The 17,521-nt window shown below is 45.4% G+C and overlaps 1 protein-coding gene and 1 long non-coding RNA gene across 7 annotated transcripts; both read left to right on the top strand.

The window, feature by feature from the left end:
* Positions 1 to 915: 915 nt before the first annotated feature.
* On the top strand, positions 916 to 16,712 carry SF1 (splicing factor 1). 6 transcript variants are annotated; one of them, XM_028711245.2, is made up of 13 exons: positions 916 to 1,467; positions 3,610 to 3,756; positions 8,404 to 8,479; positions 11,021 to 11,173; positions 11,813 to 11,902; positions 12,429 to 12,612; positions 12,779 to 12,894; positions 12,981 to 13,088; positions 13,403 to 13,583; positions 14,037 to 14,322; positions 14,558 to 14,614; positions 14,723 to 14,885; positions 15,393 to 16,712. In XM_028711245.2, exons 1-13 carry the CDS (start codon positions 990 to 992, stop codon positions 15,646 to 15,648), a joined length of 2,295 nt encoding a protein of 764 aa, XP_028567078.2. In that variant the 5' UTR covers positions 916 to 989; the 3' UTR covers positions 15,649 to 16,712. The 6 variants fall into 6 exon arrangements, with proteins under 6 accessions (XP_028567078.2, XP_028567076.2, XP_028567079.2 ...); XM_028711243.2 differs by having other exon boundaries at positions 14,723 to 14,881; XM_028711246.2 differs by having other exon boundaries at positions 14,563 to 14,614; positions 14,723 to 14,881.
* On the top strand, positions 1,517 to 1,962 carry LOC144325795 (uncharacterized). The gene is made up of 2 exons (XR_013390972.1): positions 1,517 to 1,655; positions 1,688 to 1,962. It is a non-coding gene; the product is annotated as an uncharacterized LOC144325795 (long non-coding RNA).
* Positions 16,713 to 17,521: the final 809 nt, after the last annotated feature.

The raw sequence follows: 17,521 nt of genomic DNA on the forward strand, positions 1-17,521 counted from the left end.
GAAGCAACTGGGAACACAGTTTAAAGCTCCCAATTCTTCCTTTGAAGCACTGTCCTTTCCCACATGGGCATGTATGACATCATGGAAGGCATGAATGACGTGAGGTGCAGGGCAGTTGGGGGTCCCTACTGGGCCCTGTGGGGCTCTTGGACTGGAAGTTCCCCACTCCTGCAATAAATACAAATACAGACATATCATAGGCCACTGAATAAAGGTGGGTTTTTAAAATCAAGCCCCGCCCATACTTTCCCCTCTAGCCCCGCCCACTACTCGAATGTGGCCCCCGAGAGCTTTTCCATGAGATAACGTGTGGCCCTTGAACTGAAATGAGTTGCTCTATCTTGGGCCTTGACTTAAAAGGCGAGCCTCCCAGAATCCTTTAAGGACCCCGCGGGCTCAAACTCCTGCTTTCCCATAAGCCTCTGCGCTGGGCAAGTGAGCCGCTTCAGCTCCTTGCTAATAAACTCTCTGAACCAAAGGTTCACTCTACCCCGGCCACCTTAAACTGTTATCCAATGACAGATAACGAGCTCCTTGACGTCATCCCTTCTTAACGTCCTTCCTGCAAACGCAGAAAGCGTAGTAACCCGAGAGGCGGGGGGAGGGGGGGCTCAAGTACAACCAATCAGAGATCCTCGCAGTTTCGAGTCTCCCACTTTTCAGCTACGTTTCCCGCCCACCGTGCTTCACAGCCAATCCATGACCACGGCGGCGCGGTTGATAGCTGAGCGACAACCGACACACCCAATCCACTTCAGTCCTGCCTTTCCGTTGCCTTCCTGCCAATCCCTTTCCCGCGAACACGCCCTTCTTCCAATCGCCTCACGGCGCGGGCTGAGCGACACGAACCTTGCCCAACGGGATGGTGCGCGGGAGCTCGAAGGACGGGTCCTGCGACCAATCGCCGCCTCCCGCCTTTGTGAGGGGAGACTTTGGCGTGGAAGGTTCGCGAAATCGCGGCGGGCGCCATTGCGTGTGTCTTTCCGTCTATGGCGACTGGAGCGAACGCGACGCCGCTGGGGAAGCTCCACCCGCCCCCGCCGCCGGGCAAGGCCGGCTACCCGCTGCCTCCGCCGGGCCTGGTCATGCAAGGGCCCCCGCCTCCACCGCCGCCGCCGGGCCCCGCGCAGGCCCAGCCTCAGCCTGCCATCCCCAGCCTCATGGCGGCCGCCGCCTTCCCCTTCGCCGCCCTCCCGCCGCCGCCGCCGCCGCCTCCTCCTCCGCCGCCGCCGCCACCGCAGCAGCCCCAGCCGCCTCCCCAGCAGCAGCAGCCCCCGCCGCCGCCACCGCCGGCCCAGCAGCAGCAGCAGGCTCAACAGGCCCAGTATAGCCAGTACCGCTTCCCCTCGCCCCCGCCGCAGCCCCCGCTGGGCCTGGAGCAGCAGCAGCCCCCGCCGCAAGGCCCGCAGCACCTCCACCACCTCCAGCAGCAGGACGAGGGCGGACAGGCCGGGGCCGGGAACCAAGGCAAGTCGGAGGGAGGAATGGCACGCGGCCGCCAGCGCCGCCTAACGTTTTATTACTATTATTTGATCGCTGTTGGTATGAATGCCTCGCTGTACAAGAGGCCCTCTTTCTCTTTTAGGTAGGCTAGGTAGAGAATGGAGGGGAGGATACTTCCTCCCCCGTCTCCATGCTATAGCCCCGCGAAGCAGGTCAAACGCACAGGGGGAGAGACTGGCTCGAGAGGCATCCTTTGCCATCACAGCAACCCTGCTAGGTTGGGCTAGAGGGGTGTGAGAAAGTGACTGTCCCGAGATCGCTTCGGAGGAGGAGCGGGGCCCAGACGCTGATCGCCGGTCTCTCAAAAAAGACAGTCTCCTGAGCCGCCACACCAGGCTGTGTGTAAAATAGGCGACGTGGCCCTTCGGGGTAGGATTGCCACGTGGTTCCTCTGCAGCTTCTAATGGTAGTTTCAGTGCTCCTTATTTTAGGGATTTTCATGTTCCTGTTACAGGCATAGGTTAGGGTTTCTGGTCAAATGTAATAACTCAATTTAAAAGAAAAAGAAACCAAGTTTAACTCCTAAAGAGGTAGCTGCACATCAGAGAACTTAACCAGATGTCACCGATGAAGCCAGATAGAGGGATTTTGAACTCCCTTTCATCTCATTTCCTTCGTGTTATGTTTACAAACATGATTCTAGTATGCCTGACATTAAACACAGGGAGCTAGAGAAGGATTGTTGGAGTGGATTGAATGAAAGAGGAACGAATAATAAAATGCTGGTGTGGCTTTATTACTGTTAATAATAATAGGACTGGGAACACCCTAGTTTCAAATTTCCAAGCTCACTGGGTGGCCTTGGACTCATCAACCTACCTCTCAGGATTGTTGTGAGGTTAAAATGGGGGCTGGAGAAGAATCAATGTGTTATAAAAACAAATATAATTGTGCTTATTATGGTTTGAGAGAGGTTTCTAGTTAAACAGTGGACAGGGTTTAAGGGAGGTGTGTAATCTGGTGTGTTGGTGCCTTTGAAAAAGCTGACTGTTTCCCTGTGGATAAGGATGGACAAAATGCAGCCTAGTTGAAGGACTGTTAAAGAATTGCGTAATAAAGCTTCCCCCCCCCCCCTAACGCATATCGTTTTTAAGGGCAATTAATTTTACCCTGATTTTAATGTTCTCCAGGAAAAATCATTTTCAAAATCTTGGAATAAGACAAAAAGTCTTGTAAGTAGATTGTAATTCTGTGGAAAATGTTACACATCTGAAGGAACTGTCATTCATGTAATTTTGCAGTGCTTCATTTGGTGCAAATACTGTTTAATAATTAAGCAAATTACTTGAGATATGTACCAGGGTATGTGGAGAAATAAGTAGTAGGCTCTCATGTTCCAAATGTTTGCTGATCTAGAACTAAGTAGTACTGTAGTAGCTTTGTGTCCATAATCTGGGGGCAAGGCTACTTTGTGTGGTGTCTCTGTATCCCTTTTTGAACTGTCTTACCTTCGCAACAGTTTCATCTCTGAGAATATATTACTGTACTTCGCAGTTTGACTTTGGATTGTTTATTAATGTTGAAAGGGCATGTAATTCTTGCTTTCTTTTTGGAGTCTTTAGTAAGATTAATTAACTGCATGCTCACCTAAAAGCCACAGGCATTAGACAAGTTATAAAAAGAAGAAAAGGCTTGTTCAAGAGACACAGCATGCCTAAACTGAAATGACTTTGAAAACCAAAGGAACTAAAGAGTTGGTTCCCAGATTGCAAGAGACCCCATTGTCCATTTTATCTGTGTGGGAGCTTGATCATTGAAAGAATAGAGATGGTTTTGTTACGCTGTGGGCGCTTGTGATATGCTTTCAGGACCTTGTCACTCTTCCCCCGACTACTACTACTACTACTACTACTACTTAATAATAATAATAATAATAATAATAATAAAATTTGTATACCGCCCAATACTCACAGGACTAATTTGTTCTGTTAAAATTGTTTTTAATACTGAATTTTAAATTGCTGTAACCCACCCTGGGACCTGATAGTAAAGGGTGGGGTAATAATAATAATAATAATATGCCATGGTGGGGAACTTGAACAACACTAACTAAGGCTATCTTAAAGCCAAATTGAACTTTGACACATATTAACTGTTCCTTTAAAGACACCTATCTGTCTGCAGATTTTCCCAATAAAAAGAGGAAGAGGAGCAGATGGAACCAAGATACCATGGACCAGAAGACTGTCATCCCTGGAATGCCCACAGTTATCCCTCCTGGGCTTACCCGTGAACAAGAGAGAGCTTATATAGGTAAATACTCGTTCTTTCCTGTTTTCATTTGTTCATGTCTGTACTGATCCAGACACTATTTTTGGTTGTGTGCGTCTGAGGCATTTAAAAATTGTGCTTTTAAGGGCTCAAGTTATTCCAGCCTTGTTTTCATTTCTTAAAATAGATGAATATTCATGTCTCTGCTCAGAGTGAATTGTGCGCCATCCTAGCTCCTTGTACTGTTTGGGTGAAAGAGTGTCCTCCACAGGCACAGTAGAAAAGCTAAAGTCCTTTGAGGTGCTGGGGAATGAAACTTGCTGACATTTACTTAATTGGCCATTAAAATCTAATCAGGAGGGTCTCTTATTAGCTTCACAGACTCCCTGCTAACAGAGAACACTAAGAGTCCCTTTTCAAGCTGTATTGTTGGAAGCAAGTACCTCTTTTGCAGTGGAATATTGTAAACTAACCTAACCATGGTTCCCTTCTGACTTTCTCTTATGTTGCTATGCTAATTCTTTAAAGCTAAAATTGATACTCCAAGGTGGTGAAGATTGTTGATGCCACTCAAAAGCAGGGAGAGCCCCCTAACTTCTGATTTTTGATGGGTGGGCTTCGCTAGGTTAGTTTGTGGATCTGTACTCACGTACACAATTACTGGGAAAGAGACACTGTTCGGTTCTGTGGGAATCATGATGTTGGAACTGTTAACTGTGAAAACTGGGGAGTGACAAATGATACTGTATTGTATGTGGAACAGAGAACGTTATTTGCATTATTTGTATTGAGAAATGTGGTGTGACTGTTTATTTGTGACTGTTGATCAGTACTCCGACTGAAATCATTCTAGTGTGCTCTGGTGTTACATTACATGGTACAGTCCTTGCCTTCTCAATAAACCAAGGTTTTCCCCTGAACATAAGGCCATTTAATTACTGTTCATCTCATTAGGATTGCACAATAAGCTTTAACTCCTTTCTTATGCATAAAGCACTGAGAATTTTGATATATAATGTATAGCTATCCATAATACTGCTGAGAGCTGCTTTACTGCTCTAAAGGCTTGCACAATTTTCAAGGTTAAGTCAATGTTTATACAGTGCAGAATATTCTCTCTTGAGTCAGTCAAAGTTTCTGTATTGAAAAGGTGTGCCACTTAATGCAAGTTGGAAAAGCTGGTTGTTACTTTGTGCTCTGCACTGCATTCCTGAAGAGTCACTTTTCTTAACATTTCTGAAGTTGTTTTTTTTTTAATTTTTAATTTACCTCTACTTAGGCTTAACCAAGCTACACTACCTGATCCTTACCTTATATTCTTATTAACAGTAACTTGGTACTAATTTAATAGTTTTTACAGATCTGGTAGAGAATCGATGTGGGCGAAAGAATGGTTGGCTTGAAATGATCAAAGAGAGCAGCCCTTCTGTTGAACCATTTGGTTTAGAAATGCATTAAAAATAAATTCTGATATGTAATTGAGCAGCTCTGTCAGACTCTGCTAACAAACAGCTCTGTCTGTAAATGGATAGAATTGGGTCAGAATTCTCAGTCTATGCGAAGATACGAGTGCTCCACTTGCTTAACTAACTGGTATGGTGAAGATGGGCCTTGTAGTCCACAACAGAACTAGGTAAAGAGGCAGAGGAACGTGTGACCTTTATTGAGCCTAAATACTATCACAAAGGTACATGCACATCTGTAATAAGGGAGTGAGAAAGGCTCCTTCTATGTGAAAGAGAATATACCATTAATATACCATTAATGTGAGAGATGAAATACCAGTGTCAAAAAAACATAGTATTACAGCATTTCAGTAAAGGAAAAACAATTTTTAAAAAGCCAAAGCTTTGCTTGTGAGCAAGCTCTGGAAATAAGTTCCATCGTTTTCTGAACTTCGCCATGGTCAACTCTATTGATTTCAACAGGTGATTGATTTGCTTGAACCTTTTCAAATTATGTTTACTTCAAGGAGATCAAACACGAAGAAGTAACTGGAGATTAGAGCTTGTGGAAGGTTTTTCATGTCTCTTACTTAAGATGAATAAGTGGGAACAAAGTTTGAGAGAGATTCTACAGTAGAGCTAGACACTGCCTGGCCTGGAGGAGAAAAATTGGCTGATGAACTTTAGGCTGTTTTCTGCATTCTTGGAAATGTATTTGCTAAGGACGGCAGGCTTTCTCAGTTATAATCCACATTGAGAAGCCTTGGTGACACACAAATGATGTTCATAATATGTCTTGTGTGATAACCAGTAAATAACATATTTGTTCCTTAAGTTCTCTCATGTCTCCATAACATAATATTTAATGTCCAACGGTGTTTCAGCCCCACATTTGTTTTCACGTTTAACATCAACTGAAGAATCTATTATTGATTAGATAAGGTTTGCCAATGCCTAAAATAATGAAGGAAATCTTTTAGTACCAATTTTTCTGTTGGTTTTGGCTCACACATGGAATGCATTATATTTTGATGTATGTACAAAGCTCAGCCACCTAATATCTCATTTGTAAGATTGTGGCTGGAGAAACTGACAGCTAGTTGCATTTTCTGGCATTGTTGGATTTCATTTTAAGGGATGTCACAATAATATAAAAATACAATATTAAAATCAGTTAAGACAGTTTACAATTAATGTATTTAGGGCTCATTCTATTATTTTATCTTGGGCGTCAAAGGCCAGGGTAAAGAGGTGCATCTTCAGGGGACGACAAAAGATATACAGTGAAGGTGCCAGACACATCTCTTGAGAAGGAAATTCTACAACTTAGGGGCTGCTGCAGAGAATGACCTCATCAGGGCCATCATGTCTGAACTTCTGAGGGTGGTGGAACTACCAAGAGGGCCTCAGTTTACTGAACACAACACCTGAGAGCATCTTTAGGGAAAGAGATGGTCTTGCAGAATTTGGGGGCCTAAACTCTTTAAGGCTTTAAAATGCTAATGTGAGCACCTTGAATTGGGCAACCAATGCAACTCTTTAAAGGCAGGGATTATGTGCATTCTAAATGGAACTCTAGCCAGCAATATGGTCACTGCATTTTGGACCACTTGAAGTTTCTTAGTCATCTTTAAGGGGGCAGACACAGTAGAATGCATTGCAATAATTCAGTCTGGAAGTTATTAGAGCATGGGGTGCAGTGGTTAATTCATCTCAGCCTAAAAGGGGTCATAGCTGGTGCAGCAACCAAAGCTGGAAATAGGCATTCCTAGCCACCAAGGCCACCTGAACCTCCAGTGACAATCCAGCAGTTTACCTGACCCCAAAGTATGGGTCTGCTTCTTCTTGAGGATTCACCTTCAGCTTACTGACTCAAATCCAGCTTCAATTCATTGGCTTGTATTTTGGCTCTTTATAACATCTTCCAAAGTTTCAGTTATTTCAGGGGAATCTCCCAATTTGACATGGCTCCATAGCCAGCATTATTTGTGCTTGCCCCCCCCCTTTGTGTGCCAGAGGCATATGGAAAGAGGGATTGGTGGTGTCTCATCATATTAGGCTTTTGGAGCAAGCAAAAGTGGCTGCTTTTGTTTTTCCCAAAGCTCAGTGCAACATGGAGAACAGCCCTCCCTCTCCTGTATACAGAAACCCTTTTCCACCTCCAAAGGCAATTCATGAGAAGCTGGGTTGTGTGGTGTTCAGTGGCCTTCTCTCACCAGGCCTGCTGTGCCCTGGAGGTTTTGTCAAGCCTGGATTATCTGCGTCTTCTATGTTCTGTTACATGTATAAGGAGTCTCTTATTAATATGGGTGTGGGTGTACCTTTGCTTAGTAGTGATTTGGCTCGCAGTCTACAAACCATTTCCTCCATTGTAGCCTGACTGATGTCTGGGAGATTTGAACAAAGCTGCTTCAACAAGGGGCTTCGGTTCTGAATCCCAAACCAGTTGCTGCTCTGCCTTTGATACTCTTCACTAGTTGAGCAAATACTAATCCTTGCGCTATGTTGGATGAACCAGAGTAATTTTTTTTTTATTCTGGGTGTAAAAAATTGACTGGTACATGTTTGACATCTGTTAGTACTGGGTGTTCGGTTGTCTTTGTGCAGTATTGGATAACCAGAAAATTAAAGCATGCTTTCCTTTAATTATGCAGTTCAATGTTTAGTGTTTGCTAGTTAGCAATGGGTTACATAATACATGCAGAAGCATGGCCAATATGACAGAATCTCAAGAAAGAAACAGCTTCTGCTAATTGGGTATGATCTGTGCAGTTTCAAAGTTCCATCTTAGATTGACCAATGCATTCATAACAAAGCAAGATGGTTCTGATGTTTTTAAAGAAGTAAGCATTGGTGATGCCCATGCTTCCTACTAGAAGTCTTTGTCCAATGCCAATTATAGAAAGTTGGGATGATTATCTTTCAGTAGGCTGGAAATAAGATTCACAAAGATCAGATATTTTATTTTATTTTATTGCTAACTCTCAGATGAATGCTTTGCTTCCTGATGTGTAATGTTTTTTGAATACTTGCTAGAAATAATGAGGGACTGTTCTGGAATCCTGATGAACATATTTGACTGAAATAACATTGTAGGGTCTCCTGATCTTTATATTGATGAAGTATCAGTCATCCCTTGCAAATTCTCCAGTTCTTCATGCTTTGATGTTGAGATTTGAGATGTTTTTTGGTAACATTGTCTTTTTTTCCATCCTTTTTTCTTTCCTAACCTGGTTTCTTCCAGTGCAACTGCAGATAGAAGACCTGACTCGTAAACTGCGCACAGGAGACCTGGGCATCCCCCCTAACCCTGAGGACAGGTTGGGAAACAGTTTTAACCAGCTGACAGTAACATTTTTTACCTTTTTCAATAATTTTTTGGTGGCATCATAATGTCAGTTCAATGCAATTTCTTCCTAATGAAATGTCTTCAGTGGTCTAATTTGTCAGAGATGGTAGCTGAGATCTTACTTGCTAGGGAAGGTAAAACCAGAAAGGGATAAAGGTTCCATCATTGCTTGAGGATTTCTAAGTCTGTAGTTTGCAATTATTTAACCCGACCTAAGAAAAAGATACATACATGGTGGCCAACTAATTTTAACCTGTTCAGTGCTGGTCTTGGGCAAGTGTCCAGAGGTTTTTCTCGCAGGTTCACACTGAGGAATCCTCAGCACAGTCACTGAGTCTGAGCAGCCTGGAAACTTTTTCTGACAGCTGATTTTACAATACTTTTCAAGTGGTGGCTGAGCATGGTTTTTAAACCAGATGGGTACTAACCAATTTCTTTGGTAGCAGCTACTACACAGCATTGGCCAATATCTTGGGATTTGGGGCCCAAGCAGTACTGCACCTGCAGTATGCCGAATTGGACACCTGTGGTTTTGTTGGGCTTTCAGTGTCATCCAACAAAATAACTTCTGTGTTTGATTCGTTTTTAAATTGGCTTGTAAACATTAATTTCTTTATCAGAAGGTATAATCAGGAAATTGTTGTGTTATAGCATGTTGCACAACTTGTAAACTAATTCTTGTTCTTGAAGTGGAATACACTTTCCCCTTAAATTTAGCCCAACTGAAACAGTTATTTGGGACCGTAAATAAACATGGTGAGGCTGCTAGTAGTTTTGGACGCCTTGCAAAAGAAAAGAGCTTTCAGCTCTAGTTCTTGGGGCCTGATATTGCCTATTTTAGTTTTAAAAGTACAGTTGAGGAATACCTTTTGGACTCCCATAATGGGCTTTGGGTTAAACTTGACAGGTGAACTCATTCTTGGTGGGAGCAGATTTATACGCCTTATTTTTGTGCTTTAGAAGAGTAACATGAGGTGTTGGGTCTTAATGTAACAGAAGGTTAATACAGAATGTGGGGTGGGAGTGGGGGCTGCAGTTACTGTCATGTATACATAAGATGTTCTTGAACTGAGACCATACTGGCTAAAATACATGATGCCATTAACATATAGTAAAAGTGAATTACCTCACTTGCTTGCAGAAAGACAGCTCTTACTAAAGGCATGAAGCTATTAGATACATTCAGCGTTAAACTTTTCCTGAAGGTTTAATCTTGGAACCATCAATTTATTAATTACCCATGTCTTTGTGTTTAAAAGGATCTACTCAGCTAGTGAATGGGTTTATTTTAAACTTATTAGTGAATGCTGACTGGGGGAGATAAAATTGTTCACATTGCTTTGGGACTGTTAAGCCTTCTCAGGTCCTAGAAACGGAGGTGTAATATAGATGTGATCACTCCTTACAAAATCTGACCTTTTTATTTCATATTCTTGTGTTGATGATTCACTTCAGGCTGAGAAGACATTGGGATCAACTGGCTCTAATCAATCCTTTAACCAACTAGAAAGAAAGATTGTCTAACTAAAATCCCAAGGTTTAGGTTTCTGATTACTTCAAGGTTGTATTTTTTTGATAACATGACCAATATCTCTTCCCTTCTTGCAGCTAACTCTAAATTTTTATTTCAATATGTTTGGAAAAAGATCCATAAACTTAAGCAGAATTCTAAGAGTGTGGCTTTTTTACCGCAAGTGCAGCTGTGATAAATCAAACTGACTCTTTTTAATTTTAGTTATAACATTTTTATTTGTTAGAACCTCTGGGCATCTAAACTACATGGAGAAAGCAGGTCTGTCTCTAGCGGTTTACAGGCCCAGACTGTGGCATGAGAAGGGTGGGCTTGTTGAACTTGTACCCACCCCAGTTCTCTAACTCTTAAACACAGTAAACAGGTTCAGTCGGCCTTGATGCAGCCAGCAAAATGGAGGTAAAGCCAGGACAGAAGCCTTGACCCGTCCACGTGGTGCCAGTGAAATAGACATAATTTGTATTGACAGAAAGGGTTTGATAGAAGCTTAACCTGTCTTGTTACTTTTCTGATGTTAAAAAGTCCAGGGTTAACATGAATAATTCTTTATTGATTTACCTCCTGCACCAGGGTTCTTTCTAATTCTTTGCCTCCATGGAATAATGAAGTTGGAAAGTTTGTTCTTTGTGTGAATCAACTTTCTCCATCTTCCCTGCCCCCCCTCCCCTTTTTTAACAACAGGCACACTCATGGCAGAGCTGTTGTCATGGCTGTGTGTGACCCCACTCCCTTTTCTGCACCCCTCCTTACCCAATAAAATACCCCAGTTTTTTTCTTCCTGGTAGCAGGCAGTGGTTTGCTACAGCCGCCTTGTCCATGAGGCATTAATGGGCATGAGTGAGTTTACACCTTCCTTTCCTGTGGTCTCTTATTTCATTTTATTTTTCTAAATTGTGCTAGAGTTGAGGGGAAGCCTGTACTTAATAAATAGCCTCGAGGGTTCAGTTGCATGAGAAATAACTGGAGATTGTTCCTCTGCAGGTCTCCTTCCCCTGAACCGATTTACAATAGCGAGGGGAAGCGTTTGAACACCCGTGAATTCCGTACACGCAAGAAACTGGAAGAGGAGAGGCACAACCTGATAACAGAGATGGTGGCGCTCAACCCAGACTTCAAGCCACCAGCTGATTACAAGTAAACTGGGGGAGAATGACAAGTTTGGGGTTAGGGGTAGCTTCTTTCTTGCCTAGCCTATTACTTGAAATGGATCTAGCTTGCCTCACAGTCACTTTGAGCTTGCTTAGCAGCATTTCACATAAATCAAAACTGTAAAAGATGTAAAAGACATTTCTTAAGAAGACTCAGCAAATGACATTATAGTCAGTCAAATACCGTCAAAATAAAGAATTGAAAGGTCTTTGGCAGTCACCTAGACACATCTGGATATCTGACAAGTTAACAAAGAGGAGAGCTCAGAAGGTGAGGCAGTACAGCTGAGGAGACCCTGCTCTGCATTCTCACTCACCAGATCCCGAAAGGTGGGGGGCACTCTCAACAGGGTGTCTGAAAATCTTAGGTGGTCTGGTTTGTATTTTATCAAAATTAGCAGCCATTGTAGAATCATTTGCTCAATAACCACTTTGAGGGGTTTTTTTTAAAGCAAGTAGTAATAGCATTTTTAATAAAATAAATGAACTGATTATGGCCTCTCAACTGGTGCTATCCCAGGGCCTCTTTGTTTTGAATTGTTTTCAAGGGTTGTCAGTTTGAGCTTGGCAGGGGTTTGTTGTTGGGGACAACCATGCATGACACTTGCTGTCTAATCCTTCGCAGACCTCCAGCAACTCGAGTGAGTGATAAGGTGATGATCCCACAGGATGAATATCCTGAGATTAACTTTGTTGGGCTTCTGATTGGACCCAGGTAAGAGCATGTGTTTCTTCCATGGAGGGTGGATAATTGAGAGTTGAGAAGTGGCAAGTCCAGAATCATGGGAAGGTTTTGGGAAATGGTCTTGATGTCAAGGGGTGGTGATGTAGAATGTTGGATATGTGAGAATTGCTTTAGCTCGTGAAGTTTTTCCTCTGATCAGATAAAATGTCTAGTTTAATGTGTCACTATTGATCCTTAGTAAATTCAGCAGGCATACTGTAAATTTTCTGTTTCTCCCCACAATATTTCCTGATAAGACTTTAATTATGAGGCAAAGCTGATCCTTGGAACCTGTTTTGTAAACCTTGTACAGTAGCAATAGGATTAGGTTCCTTTAGCTATGTTGTTTCCTTATCACTGAAATTTATTCCCCCTGCCTTCAAGATTGCAAGATAGCCTCCTAGTTGGTTGTTTGTTTCTGAAGCTGTTAGTGGTGGGAGTGCCTTTTCTCTTTTGAAGACACTCAGAGTGTTGGCTGTTGATTTCAACTCTTGGATTTGGGTTCTCCCCATTCTAGAGGGAACACATTGAAGAACATTGAGAAGGAGTGCAATGCTAAGATTATGATCAGAGGCAAAGGGTCTGTGAAAGAAGGGAAGGTGGGCCGGAAAGATGGCCAGATGCTGCCTGGTGAGGATGAGCCACTTCATGCTTTGGTCACAGCTAACACCATGGAGAATGTGAAGAAGGCAGTGGAACAGGTAAAGGACACAGAGGGCCAAGCAACAAAACACTGTGTGATCCTCCCTGTCTCATGCATTGGTGGGTGTTTTGGGAGTTTCCTGCATGCCCCTTGGAAGGACCATGGTAAGCGGCCAGTGATCCAGACTTAATGATAGAGCAACATACACTCCTCTCCTCTTCTAGATCCGTAACATTCTGAAGCAAGGCATTGAAACTCCAGAGGACCAGAATGATCTGCGCAAGATGCAGCTGCGGGAACTGGCCCGCCTCAATGGGACACTGCGTGAAGATGACAACAGGTGTGTATTGGTCAGTGCCCAATTTTGCCCACTGGAAAGGAGCTCGGGTCAGTTACCAATCTTTTCTTATTACTGTCCCACTTCAGAATTCTGCGTCCATGGCAAAACACTGAGACTCGCAGCATCACCAACACCACTGTGTGTACCAAGTGTGGAGGAGCTGGCCACATTGCATCAGATTGCAAATTTGCCCGGTAAGCCTCAGCTGGGAAGGCCTGAAAATGGCACTGCTCGTGCTCCAGAGCGAGGAGCAGGGCATCCAATCCCCACGTTGAGCAAAAAGATTACTGCAGTGCAGGGGGTTGTATTAGATGACCCTTGTGTTCTTTTCCAACTCTACAATTCTATGGGTGCCTTAAATAGCTTCTGGTAGAAGTGAAGATACCCATAATTGGCCAGGAGGGGAGGATTACTGTCCAACTCAGGACTTGGGTGTTTTTGATATTGCAGTTGGGATCTTGGCCTCTGTCTGGCACAGAGCCTCCAGTAACTGGCTTTCTCCTTCCAGGCCTGGAGACCCCCAGTCAGCCCAGGATAAAGCACGCATGGACAAGGAATACCTGTCTTTGATGGCTGAGTTGGGAGAAGCTCCTGTCCCAGCATCTGTGGGATCATCTTCGGGACCTTCCAATCCACCACTGCCAAGTGGTCCAAGACCTTCGGGGCCAGGAAACAACCAGCCACCTCCTGTGAGTAGTCATGGGCTTCTCTAGGTGGAAGGTCTTGGTGAGGGCAGACTGGAAGTCATGGGAGTAGATGCTTCAAGTCTTTCAAAAAGGAATAATAGGATTGAATTGAGCCAGTGTGCCTGGCAGGACATCAGAAGAGTTTGTTGTGGTCCAGGAAGACTGTTTGTGTTATGTGGAAGTAAAAAGTGTAACATCCTTGGACGGGTGAGGGTGTCATTAATTTTGGCATGGCTGCAAAGGTAAGTTTTAAAACACTTGAGCACTGCTTGCTGAAATTTCATAATCCTGTGGTGAGGGGTGAGCAGATATTCCCCTTGGACAGGGGTTAGGATTTTGATACTTTGCACTGACCGATGGGGAATTCACTTCCAGTGCAGAGTGTACATGGCCTGTGATCTTCCTCGTTTGTTCTTACCTCCTTGGAATAACTGCTCGTTTCCATCTTTCTCCTAGAACCGCCCGCCATGGATGAACTCTGGCCCCTCTGAAAACAGGCCCTTCCATGGCATGCATGGTGGTGGCGGAGGTGGAGGCGGCGGAGGAGGAGGAGGGGGAGGAGGGGGACCTGGAGGGCATGGTGGCCCTCACAATTTCCCCCACCACATGTCAAATATGGGAGGACATGGGGGTCACCCAATGCAGCACAACCCCAACGGCCCTCCACCTTGGATGCAGCCTCACAACCCACCAATGAACCAGGGACCACATCCTCACGGTCCCCCCGGGCCCCATCACATGGGTGAGTACAATCCAGAACACCACGGGGAGCCTACTGAAGAGGGGGGATGAGCCTTGGCGATCTTGGGAATGGGTAGGGTCAACCTCAGTGCAGCCGCATGGGCTGATGAGCCTTGCCCTTCCGTAGCCCAGTCTCGTTTATTTCTGCTGGTGGCTGACTTTGTCATGAGGACCTGGGCTGGTGGAGCTCATCAATTCCAACTGTTGCTAAAGCTATGGTCTCTCATTCCCTTAAGATCAGTACCTGGGCAATGCGCCAGTGGGCTCTGGGGTCTATCGCCTCCAAGGAAAAGGTGAGCAACCTGTTTGTTTCTTTTTCCAATTGAGGTGGGGGCACACAAAGCATGTGTGTGGGTGTTACCCGGTTCTACTTAACTGTCTTTCTGGCTCTGACCTTGCAGGTATGATGCCGCCTCCGATGGGTATGATGCCCCCTCCGCCCCCTCCACCCAGTGGTCAGCCTCCCCCGCCTCCCTCTGGTCCTCTCCCCCCATGGCAGCAGCAGCAGCAGCCTCCACCCCCGCCTCCCAGCAGCAGTACTCCCTTGCCATGGCAGCAAAGTGAGTAAGAGCACTTCTTTTAATTTTGCACCTCTGTGACCTGCCTCTGGGCAAACTAAACGTGGGTTGGTGGCCACCGGCCAGTTCTTCCCTCTCTCTTCCTGTGCCTTGCTTGCACTTGGGGAAAGTTGTTGACCTCTAGCCTGGCCTTCAGCATCTGCAAGAAGCCTCTTTCCCCCTTGATTTGCAGCTACATGTTTATCTGAGCTTGGCTCCTCAGGAGGTTCCTCAATTGGCCACCCCTCTCCCTCCAGGGCCTGACTTCTCCTTGCCTTGGCCAAATTTTTTGGGGAAAGTTGGCAGAAAAGCTGGCATATCTTAAATCAGGAGGGAATCACCTTGGTCAGTGGGGATTGGAGCAGTATCCTAGCTATGGGTTGATTATTGATGGGCTGGGTCTTTTTCCTCTTTGGAGAAGGTTGGACCGGCCATTTCCCTGCTTGATGCGGGGCGGGGGGGAGCAGCTTGGCTCTGAGCTCTTGGGGTGACCACTTGGTGTTTTAAATCCTAGATACGACGACCACCACCACCACGAGCGCTGGCACCGGGGCCATCCCTCCATGGCAGCAGCAGCAGGGAGCGGCGGCGGTGGCAACTTCTACGGGGGCCCCGCAGATGCAAGGCAGCCCCTCCATGGTGCCTTTGCCTCCAGGGGTCCAGCCTCCTCTGCCGCCCGGGGCCCCGCCTCCTCCCCCGCCCCCGCCGCCTGGCTCCGCGGGCATGATGTACGCCCCTCCCCCTCCTCCGCCTCCCATGGACCCTACTAATTTTGTCACCATGATGGGGGTTGGAGTGCCAGCCTTGCCACCGTTTGGCATGCCCCCTGCTCCCCCACCACCCCCACCACAGAACTGAAGAATGGTTTTTCTATACTGTTTTTTCTTGCCAATCTGGAGCCAGGAGCTGGAGGGGAGACTTCTGAAACCCAGCCAGGAGCACATGAGGAGTGTGTGTTCCTCTTCCCCCTCCTTACTCTGTACTTAGAGAGGTGTGTGACTCTTGTCAGAATCCTTTTTTGATGACTGACTGGTGTACTTCAGTAGCAGAACTTGCCCATCAGGATGCTAGTGCTGAGTCTCCCCCCCCCCCCCATCCCACGAAGTGAGGTCTGCACCACCATCCTAAAGTTTGGGAAAGTCCATGTGAAACTGCCAGGTCTAGCCATGGTGGTAGCAACGGTGGCAAGGCCCCTTCTGTGTTTAGATGCAGCTCTACCTGCCTTGCCCTCTGGGGTGGGGCAGTGGTTTTTGTTCATTTTAAGTTGTTCTTACAGAATTAGATTTTTAACCTCATCTAAGAGACACAAGTTTTCCATGGCCACATGTATCTCCCATCACGGAAAAGTCTTGTCAGTAGAGTTAAAGAAGCAAATGGATTATTTCCGTAGATTTCTTTCTCTGAAGCTGGACGTCGCATGCACTGCAGTTGATATGGGGAGTGCCAGTTTTCTCCCCTTTTCTCCATAGCAAAGGAAAGGCAGACTTCACAGGGTGGGCCTTCCTTTGAAACTGGGAGTGGGGGCTTTAGGCCCTCTCCCCAACTCCCGTCGAGTAGTTGAGATGAAGTCACAATTGAGAGGGCATCTTCATCTCTTTTGAAGTCCATTTTGATATTGTCCATCTGCCTAGAAACTCCTTTCTTTTCTTTTTACATGCCTTGAGTGTTTTGTGGTTTGGGGTGGACCTGCCCCTAGATTGAATGATTTTTGTTGACAATGATGTGTGTACAAATGCTTCATTCGATCTCCTGTAACCATTTTCTTAATTGCTTTTTGTGTAAGAATAAAAGAGCAGTGAAAGGGAGGTTCCAATTAAATGCAGCTTTTAAAATAGTTCTTGTTGTGCATCCCTTTCCTTTAAAGGGTGGGGGGAGCAGAGGATTCTGTTTCGGGTGTTTGCTGCTACCAGTAGGTGGGGGCCAAGTTCTATAACATCAGCTAGATGTGTCCTGAGAATACTCTACTGAGCCAGAGGGCTCTTCCCCTGTATGCTACTGGGAGTTATCAGTGAGTCACTTCTGCTTGGAAAAGTTCTACCAAATGGCCCTCATCCACTGTCAACTCCCACTCTTGCCAGTTGCTGTTCTTGTCCACTAGTAGAAGCATGTGGACAGTCCAGTCAATTTCATCTTTGAAATTACAAATCTCCTTGATCTGCCTGAATCTGTTGGCGTGGTTTCCCTCTCCTTTTACGGATTTCACTTCCTCTAAAACAGAGTTACAACTTTGGACAGGCTTGAGGCCTTCTTGCTAGCTCATTAATGCCTGCCAGTGGCTATTGTGTGTGTATAGCATCTGAGGCAGTGGGGTCCTTTTGAGCAGTCCCCTCTGCTGCTGCTTTGGTGGCTCCAGCGAGTGTGAAGTCTGTCCTCTCCACAACAGATTCCTGCAGCGTTTCCACCCATTCAATTTGCTGTTGGTGTCTTTGTGCGTCACCTGAATACAAAAGTGCTCCAAGCAAGAACATTCTGTTCTGAGGCTTAAGGAGTATGCTGGTGTCCCCGTATTAATCAGCCGTTTAACAGCATTTACGGTGCACAGAGACGGCAGTTAAAGCCAGTTGCGAGGGATGCTTAAAATGGTGACGCATGCCCACCATTTTTGTTCACTGTTGGGATGCTGTGTCCCTCCTTTCTCTCCCA

This window comes from Podarcis muralis, chromosome 16 (genome assembly GCF_964188315.1).
Source record: "Podarcis muralis chromosome 16, rPodMur119.hap1.1, whole genome shotgun sequence".
In the NCBI taxonomy this organism is placed as follows: domain Eukaryota; kingdom Metazoa; phylum Chordata; class Lepidosauria; order Squamata; family Lacertidae; genus Podarcis; species Podarcis muralis.

Excerpts from the sequence above, each read along its gene's own strand:
- SF1 (XM_028711243.2), top strand. The coding sequence starts at position 990 with ATGGCGACTGGAGCGAACGCGACGCCGCTGGGGAAGCTCCACCCGCCC. Across the intron at positions 11,903-12,428 it reads GGGCTTCTGATTGGACCCAG|AGGGAACACATTGAAGAACA; the intron begins GTAAGAGCATGT and ends TCCCCATTCTAG. Across the intron at positions 14,882-15,392 it reads TCCCTTGCCATGGCAGCAAA|ATACGACGACCACCACCACC; the intron begins GTGAGTAAGAGC and ends TTTAAATCCTAG.